The 27,110-nt window shown below is 44.0% G+C and overlaps 2 gene segments (V, D, J or C); both read left to right on the top strand.

Moving 5' to 3' along the window:
- The window catches only part of LOC122232563, a 1,057,381-nt gene that overhangs the window by 323,882 nt on the left and 706,389 nt on the right, over positions 1-27,110 (top strand).
- LOC122232566 lies at positions 2,555-3,379 on the top strand. The segment is given in 2 exon segments: positions 2,555-2,838; positions 2,929-3,379. Coding segments are annotated over 2 exon segments (540 nt in total).

Here is a 27,110-nt window from a genome sequence, read left to right as displayed (position 1 = left end):
CCATCCAGAAGACTTGAACTTCTGATTCAGTGGAATTACTGTCAGAGTTAATCTGCACCAAATTCCTCCTCCTCGTGTAAATTCCATCCTTGTGCAAGAGAAATAGCACTCAGGACACTGACCTTCTTTAACTCCAAGCTTCAGGACACTGGTGTGTATTGCAATGAGCCAGCCCCAGGAATCAGTTTGCATGGAGATCAACACTCAGGGAGTTGAGAAATCAGAGACGGACAGGGGAACACTTGTATTCATGCTTGGCCACCGAGTGGAAGTCTTCCTAAGGGCACTGGGGCGTATTTTTGTTCTTTCTTTCTCTCTCTTTCATACACACACACACACACACACACACACACACAGCTCTCTCCTCTCTCTCAGTGTCTATTGTCATGGACTCTGCAGTTTCTGGGATTCTCTGTCTTTCCAGAAGTCAGGTTCAGCCTGTGCTCACCCAGCCATCCTCAGAGTCACAACCTCCGGGAGGCAGAATCTTTTCAGCAGGAAATACCATGGACATCGAGTGTGACTGGGATCCTGTCACCAGGGCAGGACATGCCGTGAACACCTGCTCTCCTGGGACAAGGCTGATGCTCAGGAATCCCAGGGCAAGTCTCTATCTCCGTGGGCAGTTCAGCCCTAATAATCTTTGAACTCCAGTCCATGCCTGAGGCTGATCAGCACGTTGATTCTGGGATAGCAGCCTCAGTGTTGCTCCCACAGAGCTCAAGGCCCTGGGGACGTAACACAGTCTCCCTGCGCTCTCAGGGCTGAACTGTCACTCCTGTGACACTCCAGTGGCACCTCCAGCCAGGATGGACCTCTGTTGAAAAGTCGATCCAACCAAGGGCTACAGGGACTGTGACCTCAGGGACATAGTGCCCCTTATCTCCACCTCACCCAGAGTCAAATGTGGGATCTTTGAAAGAATTTTCTGGGTCAAATTGGCCTTGGGTAATAGAAATACATTCCTCTGGTCATGGGTGACTGAATGAGCAATTAATTGCTCTATCTTGAACATACAGGACACACAAAACACAGCAACGATTGTTTTACCCACCCCTGAGATGAGTCTGACTCCTAGTCAGTCCATCCTGGAAGTTCTGTGTTAAATTCCATCACTGAGATGAGTCTGAAGTTCACAGGAACAGGCTACTAATGGTGCTTCCCTGGACACCATGTTGGGCTTTCCTTCTACTTGAAGGACCAGACCTAATATACAAAGTCATGATTAAAAAATAAATTAATAATAACAACAGTAATAAAAATGATTTATTTTTTTATTTTTTTTCTTAAATTTATAATGTTTATTTAGTTTTGAGAGAGAGAGAGAGAGAGAGAGCATGAGTGGGGGAGGGGCAGAGAGGGAGATACAGAATCCAAAGCAGGCTCCAAACTCCAAGCTGTCAGCATAGAGCCCGATGCGGGGCTCCAACCCATGAACTGTGAGACCATGACCTGAGCTGAAGTTGGATGCTTAACCAACTAAGCCACCCAGGTGCCCAAAAGCATGAAGTGATTTAGAAACAAGTTTACAAGACCCCGATTAAACCAAGAACTAAAGTCACATCTTTTCCATTAGGTTTTCATCCATTTTCTCAACTACTATTTCAATCCATAATTTCTCTGCAATAAGCACGAATCTATGAAAACATACTCATGATTGTACCCGCATCTTCCCATTAACAGTGTCATTGAGTTTAAATAATTCTTGCTGAACTGAATTTTGTATAAAATCACCCACATTCATTTTGAGGTAGCAGTTGTCCAAGTGGTGACAGGCACATGAATCTGCGACGAGGTCCCCGACAGAGCACCCGCAGCTGTCACTCCTTCCCTCCTGGAGCTTCCTGCATGTTTGCCCTTTGTGCTCTGAGGTCAGGGCCACACTCGGGCTCCTACAGACTTGGGTCTGTGTGCTGGGGGACAGATCCTAGGAGGGAATCACTAACCACAGTGTGTGGAGAACTGTTGTTTCGCGGAGGTGGAAGTAGTGACAGACGACGAAGATGGTCAGTGTGTAACCCCCCTAGGAAGGCACACGAGGGCGTCTACCCACAACCTGGAGAAAAGGGCTCCCTGTCTCCTCAGTGCTGAGGGAACTTCTGGGAAAGGATAACTTTGAAACCAGAAAGGAAACAAGCAGAGGAAAGAAATCAGCCTCCTGCACAGAACTGGCCAGGTGCCAATGTGGACCCATCACTGTTCTGGCCCTGATCCTCATCTGTGTGGTTGTACAAGAGTCACCACCTTAGTCCTGCCCCATCAACAGCCAAGGGAGCCATGGACACGCTCACTATGTGGAGCCTGAGTAGAGCACAGTGTGTCCTGAGGTGATGGGAAGTCACACAGGGGGACACCTGGCCTGGCCTGAAGGAATGGGACAGTGGACACAGCAGTGAGGAGGCAGGAACTCTCTCTGATGGGCTCTAGTCACCATGTCACATAATGTTGTGTCCAGGCCTGGACACCAGGGGGCACATATCACTTGTTTCTGAGGAGTCACAGATGACCAGAGCTGGGACCTGCCACCTGCTATTGCTTGTGCCCTCTGCTCAGGGCTCACAACTGTGACCTCACCACCCTCTTACCCAACAGAGCCCCTCCCCTTCCCTCCACCCTGACATCCTCAGGCAGAGGGACCTGACCCCGTGCCATTGAAATGTCGAAGAGCTGAGGGTCTCATTTGCATGGATGGGCCCTCCCTCTCTCAGAGGATGAAAAGGAGAAGGAACAGATTACGGGATGTCTGCTCAGCTGTTCAGCCACAGAAGGCAGGATCAGTGATGATCTCGACCATGGCCTGGTCCCCTCTCCTCCTCAACCTTCTCATTCACTGCACAGGTGACTAGATGTGGGGACAAGGGAAGCGGTCCTGGGATAACATGTGTGACCTGATTCTTCATCACCTTCTCTTTGTCTCTTCCCTTCCAGGGTCCTGGGCCCAGTCTGTGCTGACTCAGCCGCCCTCAGTGTCTGGGGCCCTGGGCCAGACGGTCACCATCTCCTGCGCTGGAAGTGCCAACAACATCGGTATTGCTGGTGTGAACTGGTACCAGCAGCTTCCAGGAAAGGCCCCTAAACTCCTCATCTATGATAGTAGCGATCGACCCTCAGGGGTCCCTGACAGATTTTCTGGCTCCTCGTCTGGCAACACAGGCTCCTTGACCATCACTGGGCTCCAGGCTGAGGACGAGGCTGATTATTACTGCCAGTCTGTTGACATTACTCAAGGTGCTGACACAGTGTTCCAGGCCTGTGGGGAAGTGAGACAAAAACCTGCTGTCCTCTCAGCAATGGGACTTCCCATCTATCCCTGACTTTTTGGCCATCTGAGCTGCTGCTTTTTTGATATAAACTGGGGTCTGAGACCCACCTCAAGGAATTTTGTCTACAGTCTTTCCACATTCTCTGAAATTTCTCCTTGAAGCCTCTCATTAGGAGCAAGATATTGTGTGATTTTCTCAAACTGGGCACAAATTCCTGCATTCCAGGGGCAGGCTGTCCTGAGGACAGGGTCCATGACAGGTCATGGCAGACACAGGGACACAATATTCAGCTCTGTCTGAGTCAGGACACATCAGGCGTGTCCAATATGTGTCCTGATAATAACAGTTCCCATAAATTGTCCCTAAATCCTCATCTATTATGATGGTTAGATCCTCTGGGGACCCTGATTCATTTTTTGACTCCGTGTCTGGAAACTCTCACTCTGAGATCATCACAGGGCTGAGGTCTGAGGATAAGGCTGCTCCTCCCTGCCCCCTCACCCCCGCTGTGACAGCATCTTGGGCTCACACAGAGTCCCAGGCCCATGAGAACTGAAAGCAGAACCCCTTTCTCATCTTCAGGGAGGGCGAGGCCCCAGCAGCTTACCAGGCTCAGCCTGTGGCTTCTGCTTCTGATGCTCCTGCTACTGCCACCATGGGCCCTGGTGCACGCAGCAGCACCACCTGGGAGTGAGGGCTCCTCCTTCCCTTCTGTCCCCGACGTCACTCACAGCAGCCCCTTCCTAGACAAAGGGTCTCAAAGGACACAAGGAAGCTCATCTTGCCCATCAGGTTGAGACACGAGGTTTCTTTGCACCGAAGTTCACGGACTGGGGGTTGTAGGTCCAGTGTTCTCAACTCCCACCTGACCTCTGACGAATCCAGGGTCTCCATCCTTGGTCATTTACCCATTTCTAGAAGTTTCCAGACCTATTTAATCCTCTTATTAGTCTTCAATAAGAATGCCTGTACTTTTTTTGCTCTTTGGGATGATTTCTTCTCTCACTGAAGCATAAGCCCTGGATTACCTATAGCTGAAACATATATTTCAGTCATTTGAAATGAGTCCCTGTCCATTCCCATCAATGCTGAGACCCAACCAGTGACTTTTCTTCTTCACTTTCATTGTATAATACTTGCAGAAAGATGTTGCATAATAATGGTGTTTAGCTCAGATTAGTCTTTTCATCTTATAGAAATGTCCTCCCGTCCCCACCCCATTAGCTAATTTTCTGGTTGTGGGACTGAGTCTGATGTGTGGGTAGAGAGTGTGTTATCACATTATAAAATCTCTGTCTGCTTCCATTTTATGTGGTTTTTATTAGAGCTTTGCTTTCAGGTGGAGTGGACCAAGATGGTGGAGCAGCATGGAAGTTCTAGGCTTCTTTCATCCCTAAAATGCAGCTAGATCAGCACCAAACCATTATTTCTAGCACACCTAGAAAATTGCTCTGAGGATTAACACAACAATCTGCATAACTTGAGCCACAGAACTTGGAAGGTACTTGGCACGAGAGAAGGTGAACTGGGGAGAAGAGAAGCCACAGAGGGTAGGGAATGGTATTTGGGGACAGAGGACAGAGAAAGGAAGGAACATACAGGAAAAGCACCGCCTCCCGCAAAAGTAGTTGGAGAGAAAGAGTGGAAGCACCCATAAGTGCCTGAATAAGAAAGGGAGAAAGCAGAAAGCACAAAGGAAAGGGTTTTAGTATCATTATGACTCTATTACCAGGGCAGGACAGCACTGGAAACACTGCAGCGCAATACCTGGCGGCGCGTGCTGGTGGGAAGACCAAATTCCCAAGGACAGGCAGTGAGGTCTGAGGGATCGACAGGCCACATGGGAGAAGCAGTTTCCCTGGTACACCCCCCCCCCCCCCCCCCCCCCCCCCCCCCCCCCCCCCCCCCCCCCCCCCCCCCCCCCCCCCACCCCCCCCCCCCCCTCCCCCCCCCCCCCCCCCCCCCCCCCCCACCCCCCACCCCCCCCCCCCCCCCTCCCCCACCCCCCCCCTCCCCCCCCCCCCCCCCCCCCACCCCCCCCCCCCCCCCCCCCGCCCCTCTCCCTCCTACCCCCCCCCCCCCCCCCCCCCCCCCCCCCGCCCCCCCCCCCCCCCCCCCCCCCCCCCCCGCACCCAACCCCCCCCCCCCCCCCCCCCCCCCCCCCCCCCCCCCCCCCCCCCCCCCACCCCCCCCCCCCCCCCCCCCCCCCCCCCCCCCCCCCACCCACCCCCCCCACCCCCCACCCCACCCCCCCTCCCCCCCCCCCCCCCCCCCCCCCCCCCCCACCCCCCCCACACCCCCCACCCCCCCCCCCCCCCCCCCCCCCCCCCCCCCCCCCCCCCCCCCCCCCCCCCCCCCCCCCCCCCACCCCCCCGCCCCTCACCCCCCCCCCCACCCACCCCCCCCTCCCCCCCACCTTCCCCCCCCCCCCCCCCCCCCCCCCCCCCCCCACCCCCCCAAAAATGCAGCGAGATCAGCACTTCCCAAACCCATTATTTCTAGCACACCTAGAAAATTGCTCTGAGGATTAACACAACAATCTGCATAACTTGAGCCACAGAACTTGGAAGGTACTTGGCACGGAGAGGTGAACTGGGGGAGAGAGAAGCCACAGAGGGTAGGGAATGGTATTTGGGGACAGAGGACAGAGAAAGGAAGGAACATACAGGAAAAGCACTCCCCGCAAAAGTAGTTGGAGAGAAAGAGTGGAAGCACCCATAAGTGCCTGAATAAGAAAGGGAGAAAGCAGAAAGCACAAAGGAAAGGGTTTTAGTATCATTATGACTCTATTACCAGGGCAGGACAGCACTGGAAACACTGCAGCGCAATACCTGGCGGCGTGCTGGTGGGAAGACCAAATTCCCAAGGACAGGCAGTGAGGTCTGAGGGATCGACAGGCCACATGGGAGAAGCAGTTTCCCTGGTACCCTGCTAGGAGGGCATTTGGTAGAGGTTGTACGGACTCCCCACAGGCAAAGCTCCCAGCGGACCTCGGAGAACACAATTGCTGGTATTGGAACAGAAACGCCAGGGTGAGGCGAAACCTGACGTGGGTAGTGTGTTGTTATTGCGTTGAAATGTTACCACTACACGATCGCACAAACTTATTCTGTGGCAGGCTGGCATCCAGCCACACCTCTGAGTCTCTACAGCTGCGTGATAGCAGGAACTTTCCTGGGGGCAAGCCGGCATCTGGCCATGGCCTAGGGAGACCATCCGTGAAAGAGTTGGAGCGGGTCCAGGTGGCAGGGCCCTCAGAAGTGAAGGGTTTAGAAATACAGCCCCATATGACATAAAATTTGGGAGGGAGGTGCTGCCTGGCAGGCTGATGTCTTGGACAGGGACACTATAGAAGTGGGGAATGGAAGGACCCCAGAGACCTAGGAGGGGTGCTTGATTGCCAGTCAGATAAAGCACAAAGTTCTGATCTAGAGACTGGAAAGTTAGGTGACGCCATTTTAACCTCTCCCATGCATCAACACACATCCCGCACACCGTGCCACACCAATCCACTTCAGTAAGTTAAGTAGCACCACCTAGTGGAGAATGGAGCCATGACACCAAGCCCCGACCAACTGCACCAACCAAGCCCTAGAAGAACACCACAAGTCTCTCCCACTCCTTAGGGTATGGACTATAAAGTGCTTCATAGTTTGACTTGTAGGGGAAACTGGATGTAATTTCATTCAGATTTCATTCTGTTTGCTGGTCCATCTATTCATTTCTTTGTTTTGTGTTTTCTTTTTTTTTTCTCTTCTTTCTTATTCTTGGATACAGAAAGAGAAAAAATTATTTTTTACTTTCCACTTTCATATAATTTTTTAAATTTTTTGACTATAATTTTTGGAAATTTATTTTTTATTCTATTTTACCTTCTTCAACTCATTTTATTCTGTTTTATTGTATACATTTTCTTAATTTTTAAACATTATTTTTTTTTCTTTTCTTTCCATTCCCTTTTTTCTCTGTTCAATCAAGCTTCTTTCAACAACAAGAACAAAGCATACCTAGGATCTAGCTTCTTTTATTTGATTTTTTTGTTTCTTTTTAATCTTTTTAATTTTTATTTTTTATTTTATTAATTCTTTTTCTTCCTCCAAAATGACAAAACAAAGGAATTCATGCTAAAAGAAAGAATAGGAAGAAATGACAGCCAGAGACCTGATCAACACAGATATCAGTAAGATGTCTTAACTAGAATTTAGAATCATGATAATAAGAATATTAACTGGAGTTGAAAAAAAAGAATAGAATCCCTTTCTGTGGAGATAAAAGAAATAAAATCTAGTCAGGACGAAATTAAAAACGCTATAACTAAGCTGCAATCTCGAACTGATGTCATGGCTGCAAGGATGGATGAAGCAGAAAAGCAAATTAGTGATATAGAAGATACAATTATGGAGAATAAGGAAGCAGAAAAAAGGAGAGAAACTAAGGCAAAAGAGCACAACATAAGAATTAGAGAACTCAGTGACTCACTAAAAAGGAATAACATCCAAATCATAGGAGTCCCAGAAGATAAAAAGAGAGAAAAACAAGTAGAAAGTTCATGCAAGCAAATCATAATGGAAAATGTTCCTAACCTGGGGAAAGACACAAACATCAAAATCTAAGAAGCACAGAGAACTCCCATTAGATTCAACAAAAACCAACTATCAATAGGCATAACATAGTCAAATTCACCAAATAGACAAGGAAAGAATTATGAAAACAGCAAGGGAAAAAAAGTCCTTAACCTATAAGGTAAGACATATCAGGTTCACAGCAGACCTATCCACAGAAACTTAGCAGGCCAGAAAAGAGTCGCAGGACATATTCAATGTGCTGAATTGGAAAAATATGCAAGAAATAAAGAAGTTCCCAGACAAACAAAAACTAAAGGAGTTTGTGACCACTAAACCAGCCTGCAAGAAACTTTAAGAGGGAGTCTCTGAGAGAAGAAAAGACAAAACAAAACAAAAAAGGCCAAAAGCAACAAAGAGTAGAAAGGACCAGAGAACACCACCAGAAACTCCAATTCTACGGGCAACCCAATGGCACTAAATTCATATCTTTCAGTACTCACTCTAAATGTCAAAGTTCTAAACATTCCGATCAAAAGACATAGGATAACAGAATGGATAAGAAGAGAAGACCCATCTATATGCTGTTTACAAGAGACCCATTTTAGAACTAAAGACACCTTCAGGTTGAAAGTAAGGGGATGGAGAACCATCTATCATGCTAATAGTCACCAAAAGAAAGCCAGAGTAACCATACTTATATCAGACAATCTAGATTGTAAAATAAGGACTGTAAAAAGAGATGAAGAAGGGCATTATATTAAAAATAAGGGGTCTATCCACAAGATCTAAGAATTGTAAACCTTTATATCCCCAATGTGTAGATACCCAAATATATAAATCAATTAATCACAAACATACAGAACCTCATTGATAATAATACCATAAGAGTAGGGGACTTCAATACCCCACTAAACAGCAATGAACAGATCATCTAAACAGAAAATCAACAAGAAAACAATGATTTTGAGTTATACACTGGACCAAATGGACTTAACAGATATATTCAGAACATTTCATCCTAAAGCAGCAGAATACACATTCTTCTCGAGTGCACATGGAATATTCTCCAGAATAGATCACATACTGGGTCACAAATCAGCCACCAGCAAGTTCAAAAAGACAGAGATCATACCATGCTTATTTTCAGACCACAATGCTATGAAACTCGAAATCAAACACACGAAAAAATTTGGAAAGACAATGAATACTTGCAAATTATAGAACACCCTACTAAAGAATGAATGGGTTAACCAAGAAGTTAAATAGGAAATTAAAAAGTACATGGAAGCCAATGAAAATGATAATCTGACAGCCCAAAACCTCTAGGATGCAGCAAAGGCAGTCATAAGAGGGAAGTATATAGCAATCCATGCCTTCCTAAAGAAGGAAGAAAGGTCTCAGATACACAACCTAACCTTACACCTTAAGGAGCTGGAAAAAGAACAGTAAATAAAACCCCAAACCAGCAGAAGACATGAAATAATAAAGATTAGAGCAGAAATCAATGTTATGGAAATCAAAAAAATAGTAGAACAGATCAATAAAAACAGGAGCTGGTTCTTTAAAATTATTAACAGAATTGATAAACCCCTAACCAGTTTGATCAAAAAGAAAAAGGAAAGGACCCAAATAAATAAAATCAGAAATGAAAGAGAAGTCACAACCAACACTGTAGAAATAAAAAAAAAAAAAGAAGAAGAAGAAGAAGAATATTATGAGCAATTGTATGTCAACAACTGGGCAATCTGGAAGAAATGGACAAATTCCTAGAAACATATAAACTACCAAAACTGAAACAGGAAGAAATAGATTATTTGAACAGACCCATAACCGGTAAAGAAATTGAATTAGTAATAAAGAACCTCCCAAAAAACAAGACTCCAGGGCTGGATGGCTTTCCAGGAAAATTCTACCAAACAGTTAAAGAAGAGGTAACTCCTATTCTTTTGAAGCTGTACTAAAAAATAGAAATGGAAGAAAAACTTCAAAATTCATTCCATGAGGCCAGAATTACCTTGATTCCAAAACCAGACAAAGACTCCACTAAAAAGGAGAACTATAGTCCAATTTCCCTGATGAAAATGGATGCAAAAATTCTCAACAAGATACTAACCAACCAATCCAACAATGCATTAAAAGAATTATTCATCACAATCAAGTGGTATTTATACCTAACATGCAGGACTGATTCAATATCTGCAAATCAATCAATGTTATACATCACATTAATAAAAGAAAGGACAAGAACCACATGATCCTCTCAATAGATGCAGAGAAAGCATTTGACAAAATGCAGCATCCTTTCTTGATAAAAACCCTCAAGAAAGTAGGGATAGAAGGATAATACCTCAATATCATAAAAGCCAAATATGAAAGACCCACTGCTAATATCATCCTCAATGGGGAAAAAGTGAGAGCTTCCCCCCTAAGGTCAGGAACACAACAGAGGTGTCCACTCTCACCACTGTTGTTTAACATAGTATTGGAAGTCCTAGCCTCAGCAATCAGACAACACAAAGACACAAAAGGCATCCAAATATGCAGGGAGGAAGTCAACCTTTCACTCTTCACAGATGACATGACACTCTATATGGAAAATCCAAAATATTCCCCCAAAAAACTGCTAGAACGGATCCATGAATTCAGCAAAGTTGCTGGATATAAAATCAATGCGCAAAAATCGGTTGCATTTCTATACACCAATAATGAACAACAGAAAGAGAAGTCAAAGTATAAAACCCATTTACACCTGCACCAAAACCCATAAAATACCTAGGAATAAACCTAACCAAAGAGGTGAAAATCTACACACTGAAAACTATAGAAAGCTTATGAAAGAAATTGAAGAAGACGCAAAAAAATTGAAAAATATCCCATGCTTATGTATTGGAATAAGAAATATTGCTAAAATGTTAATACTACCCAAAGCAATCTACATATTCAATGAAATCTCTATCAAAATAACACCAGCATTCTTCACAGAGCTAGAACGAACAAATCCTAAAAATTGTGAGGAACTAGAAAAGACCCTGAAGAGCCAAAACAATCCTGAAAAAGAAAATCAAAGCTGGAGGCATCATAATTTCAGACCTCAAGATGTGTTACAGAGCTGTAATCATCAAGACAGTATGGTACTGGCACAAAAACAGACATTCAGATCAATGGAACAGAATAGACAACCCACAAAAGGACCCACAAACGTATGGCCAATTAATCTTTGACAAAGTAGGAAAAAATATCCAATGGAATAGACAGTCTCTTCAGCAAATCGTGTTGGGAAAACTGGACAATGGCATGCAGAAGAATGAACCTGGACGACTTTCTCACATCATACACAAAAATAAACTCAAAATGGATGAAAGACCTAAACATAAGACAGGAAGCCTTCAAAATCCTAGAGGAAGTAGCAGACAAAAACCTCTTTGACCTCCACTGCAGCAACATCTTACTCAATATGTCTCCAGAGGCAAGGGAAACAAAAGCAAAAATGAACTATTGGGACTTCATCAAGATGAAAAGCTTCTGCACAGCGAAGGAATCAATCAACAAAACTAAAAGGCAACCTACGAATGGGAAAAGATATTTGCAAATGACATAAAAGATAAAGTGTTAGTATCAAAAATCTATAAAGAACTTGTCAAACTCAACACCCAAAAAGCAAATAATCCAGTGAAGAAATGACATGAATAGACATTTTTCCAAAGAAGACATCCAGATGGCCAACCGACACATGAAAAAAAATGTTCAACATGACTCATCATCAGGGAAATACAAGTCAAAATCACAATGAGCTACCACCTCACACCTGTCATAATGGCTAAAATAAAAACTCAGGCAAAGACAGATGTTGGTGAGGATGGGGAGAAAGAGGAACACTTTAGCATTGCTGGTGGGAATGCAAACAGGTGTAGCCACTCTGGAAAACAGTATGGAGGTTCCTCAAAAAATTAGAAATAGAACTACGCTACGACCTAGCAATTGCAATACTATGTATTTATCCAAAGGGTACAGGGGTGCTGTTTTGAAGGGGTACATGCACCCCAATGTTTATAGAAGCACTATTGACAATAGCCAAAGTAAGGAAAGAGCCCAAATGTCTATCAACAGATGAATGGATTAAGATGTGGTACATATATACAATGAAGTATTACTCAGCAATCAAAAAGAATGAAATCTTGCCATTTGCAATAATGTGGATGGAACTAGAGGGTATTATGCTGAGCAAAATTAGTTAGTCAGAGAAAGACAAATATCATATGACCTCACTCATGTGTGGAATTTAAGATACAAAATAGATGAACAGAAGGGAAAGGAAGTAAAAATAATATAAAAACAGGGAGGGGGACAAAACATAAGGGACTCTTATAATACAGAGAATAAACTGAAGGTTGCTGGAGTGGTTGTTATTGGGAGGATGGGCTAAATGGGCAAGGGGGCATTAAGGAGGACACTTGGGTTGAGCTATGGGTGTTATGTGTAGGAGATGAATCACTGGATTCTACTCCTGAAATCATTATTGCATTATATGCCAACTAACTTGGATGCAAATTTTAAAAAATAAATAAAATAATTTTTAAAAACTTTGTTTTCAATTATGCAAATGACTTTTCACAGTCCAGAGAGATCACGTGATTTTCATCTGTTGATTTACTAATTTGTTGTCTTACCTTAGAGGAATCACCCATATGTAATCCCACTCCATATTTGCAAAACTCACATGTGGTCATAGTATGACTATTTTAGTCTGACAAGGGTATCCCACTATTGATATTTTATTTAGAATATTTATGTCAATATTTCATAATATTCCACAATTTTCCTTTTTCTGTATTTTATGTGCCAAGTGTTTGTATCACTGTATATTTCTTTCCATAAGAATTTAAGTTTTCCATTGTTTTTGATGATTTAAATATATATATGCTTCATATATATATATATATATGCTTCATATATGTTATGCTTATATGCATATGTATATATATATATATGCTTCATATATATATATATATATGAAGCAAGCAAATGAAATTATGATCTCTGAAGATTGCTAGTGGTTTTTGGTGAAGTTAATCACATCTTATGCCTTTTTGTGGAAAAGTTCCTAGTAAATTATCTATTCTTTTTCTAAGGAAATTGGTCTGCTTTTATTTTTGGAAATTTGTTTATTTTTTTTTTTTATTTTTTTTTTTTTTTTTTAAAGTTTTTTTCAACGTTTTTTATTTATTTTTGGGACAGAGAGAGACAGAGCATGAACGGGGGAGGGGCAGAGAGAGAGGGAGATGCAGAATCGGAAACAGGCTCCAGGCTCCGAGCCATCAGCCCAGAGCCTGACGCGGGGCTCGAACTCACGGACCGCGAGATCGTGACCTGGCTGAAGTCGGACGCGTAACCGACTGCGCCACCCAGGCGCCCCGAAATTTGTTTATTTTTTAAATGAAACCATTTCTATTTCCTAGTAAAGTATGCTTTTATTTATTATTAAGAGAGGTTAAGAGTATTATTTTTTTTCGTTTTTGATTTTTGTCCACGTGTCATTTCTCCTTTGCATTTTTGTGTATTATCCACTTTCATGTAAAGGTTAGTAAGTGGATTGTTCTATTTTCTTATCAAAATCCTGATTGTCGGAGCACCTGGGTGGCTCAATCGGTTAAGTGTCTGACTTCGGCTCAGGTCATCATCTCAGAGCTTGTGAGTTCGAGCCCCTCATCAGCCTCTGTCCTGACCACTCAGAGCCTGGAGCCTGCTTCAGATTCTAAGTCTCTGTCTCTCTCTGCCCCTCCCCTTCTCTTCTCTCTCTCTCTCTCAAAAATAAATAAGCATTTAAAAATGCATCTTCAAAAGACTAAATAAAAACCTGATTTGGGGGAGGAGGAGTTAGGTTGGCAGAGCAGCATGGAGACCCTGAGCTTGCCATATCCCTGAAATGCAGCTACATCAGCACCAAGCTATTTTGAACACTTAGGAAATTGATCTGAGGGTTAAGGCAACAATCTGTGCAACTTGAGCCACAGAACTGTACAGGTATGCGATGCAGAGCAGTCATCTGGGGGAGAGAAAATCTGCAGAGGGTACGGAGCCATTTTCGCTGAGGGAAGACAGAAAGAGAAAGAGAAGGAGGTGGGGGGAGTGCAGTGCATCAGGATCGTGCAAGAAAAGCAGTCCCCCCGCAAAAGTAGCTGGAGACAAAGAAAAAGGGAAAAAACACTTGCAGGGGCTGAACAAAACAGTCTGTTCCCCAAAACCATTGATGGGGAGAAAGGAGAGGTTTTCAGTGCCACCAGGATTCTATCAATAGTGGAGCACAGAGTCTGAAGTTTTCAGAGCTCAGTGCATGGCGGTGTCCTCAGGACTGGAACTGTGACCTCCTCCCTTTGCCTCCTCTTGCACCTGGACCCCAAACAGGTCAAAGCTGAGGTGTCTCAGGGAATGAGAGAGCCTTGTAAACCTGCAGGTCCTTGCAGGCACAGAGACAACTACCTCTGCCCCAAGCTGCATGCCTGGGAGGGAAGACTCCGTGGGAGACTCACACATCTTAGCCCTCAGCACCTCTGGGGGACACAGTGAAGTCCTCAGACCCTGGAGTAGCCATGGGACCATCGCCATCATGCTCAACCATCAGTTCCTCCTGCCGTCGTGACCTAGACCCTGTCCTTGTCCCCATTATACTTCCAGTCTGACACATGTGGACATTCCATATATATTTGCTTAAAGAATGAATGAGTGAGTGATTGAATGGATGAATGAATGATGAAGACAAAGCTCTCACGTAGGCAGTTGCTGTAACAACTGCATTCTTCCTATAGGGGAGGAAAGGCATTCCTGCAGCCTTGATTGTCTGTGACATTTCTACACCTCTCCACACTTCACATCATGGTTTCAATGTGACACAGGGACAGCAGACCCATCACCTGCCCTCCACCTGCTCTCCCACCTGACCTCACCTGTGACATTCGGGGCACCCCTATCTCTGTAGTATCACGATCCATCCACCTGACACTCTGGACCATCCCTCCCTCTCCCATAGTCCAGGGCCCAGTCAGTCATCTCCCTATGCCCTATCCGGGGACTTGTGCCATTTCTCCCTTCCCTGTTTCCTCTGCTGCCATCTTCCTCCAGCTGCTCCTCTGCCCAGTGTCCCCTTCCAGATATCCCTGTCTCCAGTTCTGTCCTGGAACTTCCCTCAGAGCTATATCTCTAATAAGCAGCACTGATGACAGGCATAGCTGGTATTAAAAGTCTCCCAGCACAGGGAGTGGAGGTCACAGGATGGCGCCGTAGTGGTCCCTGCCCTGCCCAGGTCCTATTCTATCCCCACACCTGCAGCAGCCGCATCAGGGTTTGCTGAGTCCTGTCTGTCCTGCTCCAGAAAGGCCTCACATTCCCACAATGTGTGTCCTCCTCAGTGAAGGTGTGTGTCCCCTAAGTGAGCTCCTGTCCACACTCTGCCCCCAGAGTCAGCCCACCTCCTCTGAGCCCCTCCCGGGGACAGATCCCTTCTGTTCTCTGTTCCCTGTGTCTTGTCCTCAGCTCCACAGCAGTTCACAGGCTTTCCCGGGTCAGGACTGCCTGTGTCCTTCCCCTTGACTCCCATCCACAGAGGATGCATTATCAGGGACAGCACACCAGCGTGGCATCTCTGTCCTTCCTGGAAGGCCACTCTCATTTGATGGGAACACAAGCATCAGGGAAGCAGGAGAAAAAGAGATTTGAGCACAAAGGGAACGAAGGAGGGGTTCTCGTGGAGACCAGCGGGGGCGATGTGAGACCATGTCTGGGGGTTTCTGTAGGACAGGGGTCCCAGCTGACAGGAGGCCTCAGGGCCTGGCCCTGGCTGCCTAAGGGGACTGGGTAAGCATGCCTTCTCTGAGCCTGGCTGAGTCCCCTGTACATGGACCTGTGTGTGGTCTCAACAATTGCTTCCTCCAGGCCCAGTCATGGGGAAAACTAGAACATCAGATAGGCTCCCTGTCCAAAGGCTCCAGACCCTGCGTGTGCATACAAGGAGAGGCAGGGATGGGTCACATGTGCATGAGAAGCCCCACCTGTGTGAGTTCCATGGGGAGGGGATAAAAGAAGCCAGAGGCAGCCCAGCCCCAGCTCTGTGGCCTAAGAAGAGGCTGTGTCACCATGGTCTGGACCCCTGTCCTCCTCGTGCTCCACTGTCACTGCATAAGTAGAGACAGCCCTCAGGGCCTCAGGGAAGCCCCCTAGCCTGAGACAAATGCCTTTGGCTCGAGTTCCAAACAGCTGCAAATTGTCCCTTCTCTGCATTCTGATATGCCGGTGTTTGCAGATTCTCTGTCCCAGCCACCCTCCCTCTCGGAATCCCTGGAATCATCACCAGACTCACCTGCACACTGAACCAATGACATCAGTGTTGGCGGCTGTGGCACATACTGTTAACAGGAATATTACCATTAGCTGGATATTACCTTAACACCGAAATTTTCCATATTTTTAATATAAACAAACACTAACAAAAAGAATACTTCTTGGAAAATTGGATGCAGATAAAAAATAAATTTTTTTATTTCATTTTTTATCTTATATCTAACATTGACATAAAGGGTAAAAAATTATCAAAGAATATTGCTATGGCCAATACTACTTAATATTTCTCTTCAATTTCTTACTAATACAAAACGAATCTAACTAAAATGAGAAGTAAAGTGTAATGAGAAGGAGTCGAGTTTTTTTTTTAATTTTATTTATTTATTCTGAGGGGGAGGGGCAGAGATTGAGGGAGAGAGAGAATCCCAAGCAGGTTCCACACTGTCAGCTCCGAACCAGATCCAGGAACTGTGAGATCATGACCTGAGCTGAAATCAAGGGTCAGATGCTTAACTGACTGAGCAAACCAGGGACCCCAGGGTTTTTATTTGAGAGAAGAAATATATTACATAGTGAGTTCAGGGTACTTTAAAAATATTTTACTGATAAAATAATTCAGTAAAACCATTAGAAATGTATAAAATAAAACTTGTATTACTTATTTTAATCATTTTAAAGAAGAATTATACTTCTTCATAAATTAAAGATAATGAAAGTGATTCTAATGGTATTACCAAAAAGGTAAACGTGCCAAGTAAACATCTTGAGACATGTGCAATCTGTTTTAAAAAATAATTGCAAACTCCCTGAAAAATATGAAAGCAAATTGGAAAAACAAATTGAACATTTTTTTTGGTCTTGAATGAGAAAACCAACTGAGTACATCAACAGTTAGTAGGTGATGCCATATAACTTACTTTCTACTTTCTGTTTTCCAGTGTGGAGTCTGAATGGAAGATATTTTCTAACTACAAAGAAATTGAGGAAAATCTGACTATGTATTGCAGACAGGGAAAGACATAACAATGGATTACAGAAAGGAATGTGAGAAATGAAAGGTCATGGAGTGTCTGAACTAGGGACACCCTGGAGGGAGTTTCATAAATCCATAGTGGGAGCCGTCAGCATGGCGTGTGCACCTGCAGCCACAGTCAGCTGGCAGATTTAGGGGGAGAAGAAGCATCCTGGTGGATTCCATGGGCGTGGGGAGGGGGCTAGTGAGGTGAGGAGACTAATCCTTGGTGGGTGATGAGGGATGGAGTATGGGGATAATGGTGACCCATGACTTGATGTAAGTGAGGAGGGACAAGGGGTATAAGGAAGTGAAGAAATCAGCAGGGAAAGGGAAAGAGAAAATGCAGTTTCTTTCCTATTCCAAAAACCCTCCCACTCACCTTCACCCTGGACAGGAGGGGGTGCTATCTCTCCCCCCCTGCCTCCTGCCTGGTCACCTTGACACCAAGGTGTCAAGAAAAAAATTGGTTGTGATAATAGTTGAACTATTAAAAACTAGATGACAGTAGGGCTCCCTTAGCCTTTCAGGGGGTGTGATTCTCTTCCAGAGACTTCCTGCAAACGTCAAAATATATAATCATTTTTCTTATGCCCCAGAATCTCTTTCTTAAGAACTATCTGGACAGTAGATCCCCCATGGAAACATTCTCCTCTTGTCCCTTATATCACAGGCTTTAGCCCATCTCTGTCTCCTACTCAATCCCAGGAGACACCTGTGGATAGATTTTTATGGAGAACCATCTTTCACAGTGTGAGGAAGCCACAAGAAGAACTGAGGGCCAGTTGGCCTCATTTTTGGTCACACAGAAACACACACACACACACACACACACACACACACACTCATAGACACACAAGGATCTTCCCTCTCTCTGAGTGTCTACTATTTTTGATTCTTCAGTTTCTAGGCCTCTTTGTCCCTCCAGAAGTCAGGGACAACCTATGCTCACCCAGCCATCCTCAGGATCTCAGTAACTGGGAGGCAGAATCCCCATTAGCAGAAAACCCCAGGAATAGTGAGTGTAACTGGGGTCCTGTCACCAGGTAGCCAGGATGTGCTCTAAACACCAGCTCTCCCGGGACAAGGCCGATATCAGGAAACCTATAGCAGGTCTCTGTCCCCATGGGAAGCTCAGTCCACAACCATCTCTGGACTCCAATCTGCACCTGAGGGGCTGTGTGGTACATTGATTCCGAGAGCAGCAGCCTGAATGCTGCTGTCATGAGGCCAAGGCCATAGGGAAGTGACACACAATCTCCCCCTGCTGTCAGGGCTGGGCTGATACTCCCTCAGCGACACCTCCAGACACGGTGGACTTTTACAGCAAACTCTACTGTTCCAACCCAGAGCCACAAGGCTTGTGACCTCAGGGACACAGTCCCCTTATCTCCACCTCTCCACCACTCACATGTGGGTTCTTTGAATGACCTGGAACTTCTGGGTCCAGGTGGCCTTGGGTAACAAAAATTCATTCTTTTAGTCATGGGTGGATGAATGAGTACTTGCTCTGTCCTGAATATGCTGGACACAAGGCACAGGGATACAACTTTGCACACCCCAGAGACAATTCTGACCCCAAATAGTTTTGTCCTGGAACCTCTCTCAGTGTTTAATAATTCCATCACCGAGATGGCTCTGAGATTCAAAGGAACAGGCCCCTTATAGGGTTTCACTGGATACCATGTTGGGCTTTCCATCCTGCTAAATCAGACCCATGATAATAAAACTCATGACTAAAAAAAAAATAAGAAGAAATGAATAAAAAATCAAACTACTTTAGTAAAATTTTATAGACTCCTATTCACCTGAAAACAGAAGGCATTCCTATTCCATTGTTTTTCCATCCTTGATTTTAACCACAATCTCCATCCATATTCTCTCTGGAGTAAGCACAGACCTGGGAAAAATACACTAATGATTTTACCTGCATCTTCTCAATGACATCAGCATCGAAATTAAATCAATCTTAATGAGATGAATTTTATGTAAAAGGACACACCCATTTATATGCAGGTTTGGCTAAGTGGTGACTAATACATAATCTCTGTCACCGGATCCTTGTCAGAGCATCTGCAATTGTTATTCATTTTCTCCTAGAACTTCCTACAGGTTTGTTCTTTGTGCTCTGAGGTCAGTGCCACACACAGCCTCACATGGCAGGGCTCCTGCAGACTGTGTGTGCGCTGGGAGAACAGATCCTAGGAGGGAATCACTGCCCACAATGTATGCAGAACTGTTGTTTTAAGCAGGTGGAAATCATAATGGATTACAAAGATGTTCAGTGAGTAACCCCTCTATGCATGGGCACTAGGACTTCTATGCACAACCTGGAGAGAATCTCTCCCCATCTCCTCAGTGCTGCAGGAACCTCAGAGGAAGGAAATCCTGGAAACCAGGGAGGAATCACATAAGAGGAAAGATGCAGTGACCTGCACAAAAGAGGCCATGTGTCCATGGGGACCTGTCAGTGCTTTGGACTTGAACCTGATCTAAGAAGAGTTTGTGTAGAGACACTTCATAAGGCCAGACCCATGAATAGCCAAGAGAGACATGGACAGACTCACCCTGAAGAATCTGAGTAGAGCATAGAGTCTGCCTTCAGATGATGGGAAGACATATAAGGGGACACTTGACTTGGTCCTAATGCAGGAACCAGTGGACAGAGCAGTGAGGAGGCAAGAGCTGTCTCTGATGAGCTCTGGTCATCACCATGTCACACAATGGTGTGTCTGTGTCTGGACATTAGGGGGAGCTCAAGGCCAGTTTCAGAGGAGTCAGGGGTGATCAGAGCTGGGACCTGGCACCTGGCACTGCCTGTGCTTTCTGCTCAGGGCTCACAGCTGTGACCTCACTGATGGCCCAGGGACCTGACCACGCCCAGCGAGGGATCTAGAGCTCAGGTTCTCATTTGCATGGATGGACCCTCCCTCTCTCCGAGGATCAAGAGGGGAAGGGAGACATTAGGGGAGGTCTGCTCAGCTGTGGGCCTGCAGAAGGAAGGAAGGATCCGCGATAACCTCCACCATGGCCTGGTCTCCTCTCCTCCTCATCCTCCTCGCTCACTGCACAGGTGACTGATGTGGGGACAGGGGAAAGGGACACACTTTCCTGGGAGGACAAAATGGGCCCTGCTTCTTCCTCCTGTCTCTATACCAGCATCACCTTCTCTGTGTCTCTCCCCCTTTACAGTGTCCTGGGCCCAGTCTAGGTTGACTCAGCCGCCCTCAGTGTCTGGTTCTCTGGGCCAGAGGGTCACCATCTCCTGCGCTGGAAGCAGCTCTGATATTGGTGGTTATGGTGTGAACTGGCACCAACAATTCCCAGGAATGGCCCCCAAAACCATCATCTATAGTAATAACAATCGACCCTCCGGGGTCCCAGATCGATTCTCCGGCTCCAGGTCTGGCAACACAGGCACCCTGACCATCACTGGGCTCCAGGCTGAGGACGAGGCCGATTATTACTGCTCATCGTGGGACAGCAGTGCTCGCACAGTGGTCCAGGCCTGTGGGGAAGTGAGACAAAAACCTGCTTTCTCATCTGTAAAGAGAGGGAACAGACCAGCAGTCGCCTGCTCAGCTAGGCCTGTGATGCTCCTTATTCCTTTGCTGATACTCTGGGCCCAGGTCCATCCAGCGACACCTCGTGTGACTGAGGCTCTTCCTGTCCCTTCTGTTCTCAAATTCACTCTGAGCAGACCATTCTTAGACAAAGAGTCTTCATGAAACAGATGTTTTTGTTTTGTTTTTTGTTTTCTGGGGTATTTTGCTTCTAGGCTGGATCATATTATTTTTTCTTTTTTTTTTTTTAAATAAATGAAACATTTTATTTTGCCTCTGAACTTATCATGGGACCTCAGTTACACCCATGCTCTTCTTGAAGAAAAAGTCAGTCTTGTTTGCATATGATATTTTACCCAATTGGTTATAAATGGTGCTGGTTAGTTTTTGTCTTAGTTCCTGATTTGAGAAATAGATGCCAACTTAAAATTACAAAATTATAAAAATAAACCCAAAAAATTTTGTCCATAGGAAAAAAACTGCATGTGAACGTCTATAGCAGTTTCATTCCTAAACACTAAAAATTGAAAGCAACCAGAAATCTGCACATGGATGTTTTTTCCAGGTTTATCTCTAATCACTCAAACCTGCAACCAACTAAGATGCCACCAAATAGGTGGTACATTTATAAAATGGGATATGACTCACAGGACGATTAGAGTTATAGCACATACTGGAAAGGGCAAAACTCTCGAGAGTATAAACATTTGTGGTTTCTGGGGGACTGAAAGTAGAAAAAAAGTTGATCATATGAAGAGAGGAAAATGTTTCCCAGCAATACAATCATTCTATATGTTAGTATAATGACACTGAAATGACACTATGGCATTGCCAGAACTCATTGAAAACTGTACAGCCACATGGCAGAACCTTAGAGTGCACATGCAAAAAACTAATTTAGGAGAGTTGGGGCCCATGATGGAATGCAGAATGTGACAATTCTATTGACTTCCAAGGCAAATGCGTGAACCCACCTCAGTGCAGGGGTTGGGAGAAAGCTGCTGAGCTGTGTGACTTTGAAAATGGGTGGAGCCTCTACATGTAAAGATGTAAGAAACTGCATGCAAGTTCTGAACTCTAGTAGATAAGGTGGTATCCCATGGGGGAACAGGTAGATTATTTTGAATTGGCTGCACTATGTACTGGAACGGAACAAGCAGGTAAATGGTGGTGGTGGGGCCAGATTGCTCACTTTAGGAATGGAAAGTCACAGCTATAACCAAGGGAAGAGACTTAAGTGAAGTGTGTGGTCATGGATTAGAGCTGGAGACGGCAGTTTGGAATCATGTGTAATATGGAAATAGTCACCAATATGTGCACATTGTTGGGTTAGTGTACTCATATATATGCCTTTGTCATCTGAACAAGACTGGAAGCAATGATGCCTCATAGGCATGAGATGCATTTTCCCACATACTGCTTTCTAATACTGTTCTCCAGGGAAGAGATGTAGGCTTCTTTGGAGAAGTGCTTAATTCCTAGTCAGGAATTACACAGGATGAGCATAGAGTACACTGTAGTGTCAGAAAGTGAAGAATCCTTCAAAACAAACACAAGCACATCAGTGCACACCCACCACATACATGCAAGTGTGTGTGCGTGTGTGCGCCCCCCCCCCCCACACACACACACAATGACAGGGTGTGTCAAGGACCTCATGAGCCAAATTAAAGGGCTCCCATTGGGCAAAACTGGAAAGATTTGAGCAACCAAATAAATGTAATAGTATGGGGTTAAAACTCAAAGTCTAAAATATCTGTCCATGATCCATATTGTTAACTGATTGTATAAATGAATAAATGGAAGGAGAAGAGACATATTCCCATGCAGATATTTCAAGGAACAAGTGTAAATACTTGGCCCTGAAGGATGTCAGGCATAATCCCCACTCAGTAAGTATGGACAAAGGTACAAAAAAGAAGGAGAGTCTAAGAAAGTTTCACAGTAAGAGAAGCTTAAGGAAACATCATGACTAAACATCACAAAGAATCCTTGAACTGGATCTTAGAACAGAAGAAGAACATTAGGTAAAAACTAAGAAAATCTGAATAAATTGTTATGGGTTAAACTGTGTCTCTACCAATTCATATGATAAAAAGTTCCCCCAAATCTTATATTTCAGGATGTAACCTTATTTGAAATGAGATTGCTGCAGATCTAATTGGCTAAGGTGAGACCACTAAGGTTTAATTGCATGTGTCAGAATTCTTTTCTCTCTTTGGTTTTCCCCTGACTCTTTGGTTGGAGTGATGGTCAATTGTGTATGAATATTTTAGAGAACAGAGCCTATGAACCCATTCTTCAATTTCATAGAAGGCCTTGAGATTACAGAAAAGAAATATATAAAATGCTGTTTTCTTTTTAAGGTCAATCCCTAGGGCATTTACCAAATAAACATGATTAAGGCTAAATATGGGTTGGGTACCTTATCCTGGAGGCCCTCTCATGTAGAAATGGAGAAATTCTAAGACGACAGAGGGCCCTTGTACAGTGTAATGGTTTATACCGGTCCTCATGCCGAGAACAATTATAAATCTGGACTAATAAAAAGGAAAATGAATCATATGTATGTCAGAGAGACAGAAGAAATAATGAATTCCCAGGGTAACTGTAAAGGGTAAGTGAAAACCCAGCCTGAGAAGCATGAACAGTAGACACGTTTTGGTTGAAAGCATTTTAGTCTCATGACAAATGCAGACATCAAATCTCAGGACCTGTGCAGGGGGTTATGGGATGTAACAGGACACTCTCATAATACAGCAACATTAGTCTCCCTGTAAGGAAAACTCAAACAACCTTTTTAAAATTTTTTATTTACTTAAACTCAATTAGTTAACATGCAGTGTAGTGTTGGCTTCAGGGGTAGAACCCAGTGATTCATCACTTACATATAACACTCAGTGCTCATCCCAACAAGTGCCCTTCCTAACGCCCATCAGCCATTTAGCCCATCCCCCCACATACCTCTCCTCCAGCAACTCTTAGTTTTTATGATGTATTTAAGAGTCTTTTACGGTTTTCTTCCCTCTCTGTTTTTATCTTATTTTTGCTTCCCTTCCCAATGTTCATCTGTTCTGTTACTTAAATTCCACATATGAGTGAAATCAGTCTTTCTCTATCTCACTTAGCATAATACACACTGGTTCCATTCACATTGTTGTAAATGACAAGATTTCATTCTTTGTGATTGCTGAGTAGTATTCCATTGTATATATAGATACCACATCTTCTTTAATCATTCATCAGTCGATGGACATCTGGGCTTTTTTCATACTTTGTTGATTGTTGATAGTTCTTCTATAAACACCAAGGTGCATATGCCCCTTCAAATCAGCAGTTTTTGTATCTTTTGGATAAATACTTAGTAGTGCAATTGCTGGGCCATAGGGTAACTCTATTTGTAATTTTTTGAGGAGTCTCCCTACTGTTTTCCAGAGTGGCTGCACCAGTCTGCAATCCCACCAACAGTGCAAAAGTGTTCCCCTTCTACACATGCTCACCAACACCTGTTGTATTTAGCCATTCTGACAGTTGTGAGGTGGTATCTCATTGTGGTTTTGATTTGTATTTCTCTGATGATGAGGGATGTTGAGCATCTTTTCATGTGTCTGTCAACCACCTGGATGTCTTCTTTGGAAAACTGTCTATTTATGTCTTCTGCCCATTTCTTCATTGGATTATTTTTGGGAGATGTTGAGTTTGATAAGTTCTTTATAGATTTTGGATATTAACCCTTTATCTGATATGTCATTTGCAAATATCTTCTCCCATTCTGTCGGTTGCCTTTTAGTTTTGTCGATTGTTTCCTTCACCATGCAAAAGCTTTTTACCTTGAAGTCCCAATAGTTCATGTTTGCTTTTATTGCCTCCAGAGACATGTCTAGTAGGAAGTTGCTGTGGCCAAGATCAAAGAGGTTGCTGCCTGTTTTGTCCTGTAGGATTTGGGGTTTTTGTTTTGGGTTTTTTATTACTATAATTTATTGTCAAATTGGCTTACATACACCACCCAGGGCTCATTCCAACAAGTGCCCTCTTCAATACCCTTCACCCATTTTCCCCTCTTCCCCACCCCCATCCACTCTCAATTTGTTCTCTTAAATACAGAGGCAAACCCTCCCTCACTGTAACTATTTTTTCCCCTTCCCTTCTCTCATGGACTTCTGTTAAGTTTCTCAAGATCCACATATGAGTGAAAACATGATATCTGTCCTTCTCTGACTGACTTATTTCACTCAGCATAATACCTTCCAGTTCCATCCATGTTACTGCAAATGGCATGATTTCATTCTTTCTCATTGCCAAGTAGTATTCCATTGTATATATAAACCACATCTTCTTTATCCATTCATCATTTGGTGGACATTTTGGCTCTTTCCCTAATTTGGCTATTGTTGAAATCACAGCTATAAACATTGGAGTACATGTGCTCCTATGACTTAGAACTTCTATATCCCTTGGGTAAATTCCTAGCAGTTCTATTGCTGGGTCATAGGGTAGTTCTATTTTTAATTTTTTGTTTTCGAGATCAGCTGCAACAGTTTGTATTCCCACCAACAGTTCAAGAGGGTTCCCGTTTCTCCACATCCTCGCCAGCATCTATAGTTTCCTGATTTGTTAATTTTAGCCACTCTCACTGGTGCGAGGTGGTATCTCAGTGTGGCTTTGATTTGTATAACCCTGATGATGACTGATGTTGAGCATCATTTCATGTCTGTTGGCTATCTGGATGTCTTCTTTGGAAAAGTGTCTAATCGTGTCTTCTGCCCATTTTTTTCAATAGATTATTTGTTTTTGGGGTGTGGAGTTTGACAAGTTCTTTATAGGTTTTGGATACTAGCCCTTTATCTGATATGTCATTTGCAAATACCTTTTCCCATTCCATTGGTTGCCTTCAAGTTTTATTGATTGTTTCTTTTGCAGTGCAGAAGCTTTTTATCTTGATGAGGTCCCAATAGTTCATTTTTGCTTTTAATTCCGTTTCCTTTGGAGATGCGTTAAGCAAGAAATTGCTGCGGCTGAGGTAAAAGAGGTTGTTGCCTGCTTTCTCCTCTAGGGTTTTGATGGTTTCCTGTGTCACATTTAGGTCTTTCATCCATTTTGAGTTTATTTTGGTGTATGGTGTAAGAAAGTGGTCTAGTTTCATTCTTCTGCATGTTGCTGTCCAGTTCTCCCAACACCATTGCTAAAAAGACTGTCTTTTTTCCATTGAATACTCTTTCCTGCTATGTCAAAGATTAGTTGGCCATAAATTTGTGGGTCCAATTCTGGGTTCTCTATTCTATTCCATTGATCTATGTGTCTGTTTTTGCACCAATACCATACTGTCTTGATGAGTGTAGCTTCGTAGTAGAGGCTAAAGTCTGGGATTGTGATGCCTCCTGCTTTGGTTTTCTTCTTCAATATTACTTTGGCTATTCAGGATCTTTTGTAGTTCCATATGAATTTTAGGATTATTCTAGCTTTGAAAAGAATGCTGGTGCAGTTTTTGATTAGGATTGTATTGAATCTGTAGATTGCTTTGGGTAGTATTGACATTTTAACAGTATTTATTTTTCCAATCCATGAGCACGAAATAAATGTTTTTCCATTTCTTTGTGTCTTCTTCAATTTCAATTTTAGGATCTCTTGTAGGGCTGGTTTAGTGGTGATGAATTCCTTCAGCTTTTGTTTGTTTGGGAAGACCTTTATCTCTCCTTCTAGTCTGAATGACAGACTTGCTGGATAAAGGATTCTCAGCTGTATAATTTTTCTGTTCATCACATTGAAGATTTCCTGCCATTCCTTTCTGGCCTGCCAAGGTTCAGTAGATAGATCCGTCACAAGTCTTATTGGTCTCCCTTTATATGTTAGAGCGTGTTTATCCCTAGCTGCTTTCAGAATTTTGTCTTTATCCTTGTATTTTGCCAGTTTCACTATGATACGTCGTGCAGAAGATCGATTCAAGTTACGTCTGAAGGGAGTTCTCTGTGCCTCTTGGATTTCAATACCTTTTTCCTTCCCCAGATCAGGGAAGTTCTCAGCTATGTTTTGTTCAAGTACCCCTTCAGCCCCTTTCTCTCTCTCTTCCTCTTCTGGAATTCCTATTATACGGGTATTGTTGTGTTTCATTGCATCACTTAGTTCTCTAATTCTCCCCTCATACTCCTGGATTTTTTTTATCTCTCTTTTTCTCAGATTCCTCTTTTTCCATAATTTTATCTTCTAGCTCACCTATTCTCTCCTCTGTCTCTTCAATCTGGGCTGTGGTCGCCTGCATTTTATTTTGCACCTCATTTATAGCATTTTTTAGCTCCTCATGACTGTTTCTTAGTCCCAAGGTATCTGTAGCAATAGATTCTCTGCTGTCCTCTTTCCTTTTCTCAAGCCCTGCGATTAA

This window comes from Panthera tigris, chromosome D3 (assembly GCF_018350195.1).
Source record: "Panthera tigris isolate Pti1 chromosome D3, P.tigris_Pti1_mat1.1, whole genome shotgun sequence".
Classification (NCBI taxonomy): domain Eukaryota; kingdom Metazoa; phylum Chordata; class Mammalia; order Carnivora; family Felidae; genus Panthera; species Panthera tigris.
The sequence above is the reverse complement of the archived record's forward strand: the minus strand, read 5'-3'. Positions and strand labels throughout refer to the sequence as shown.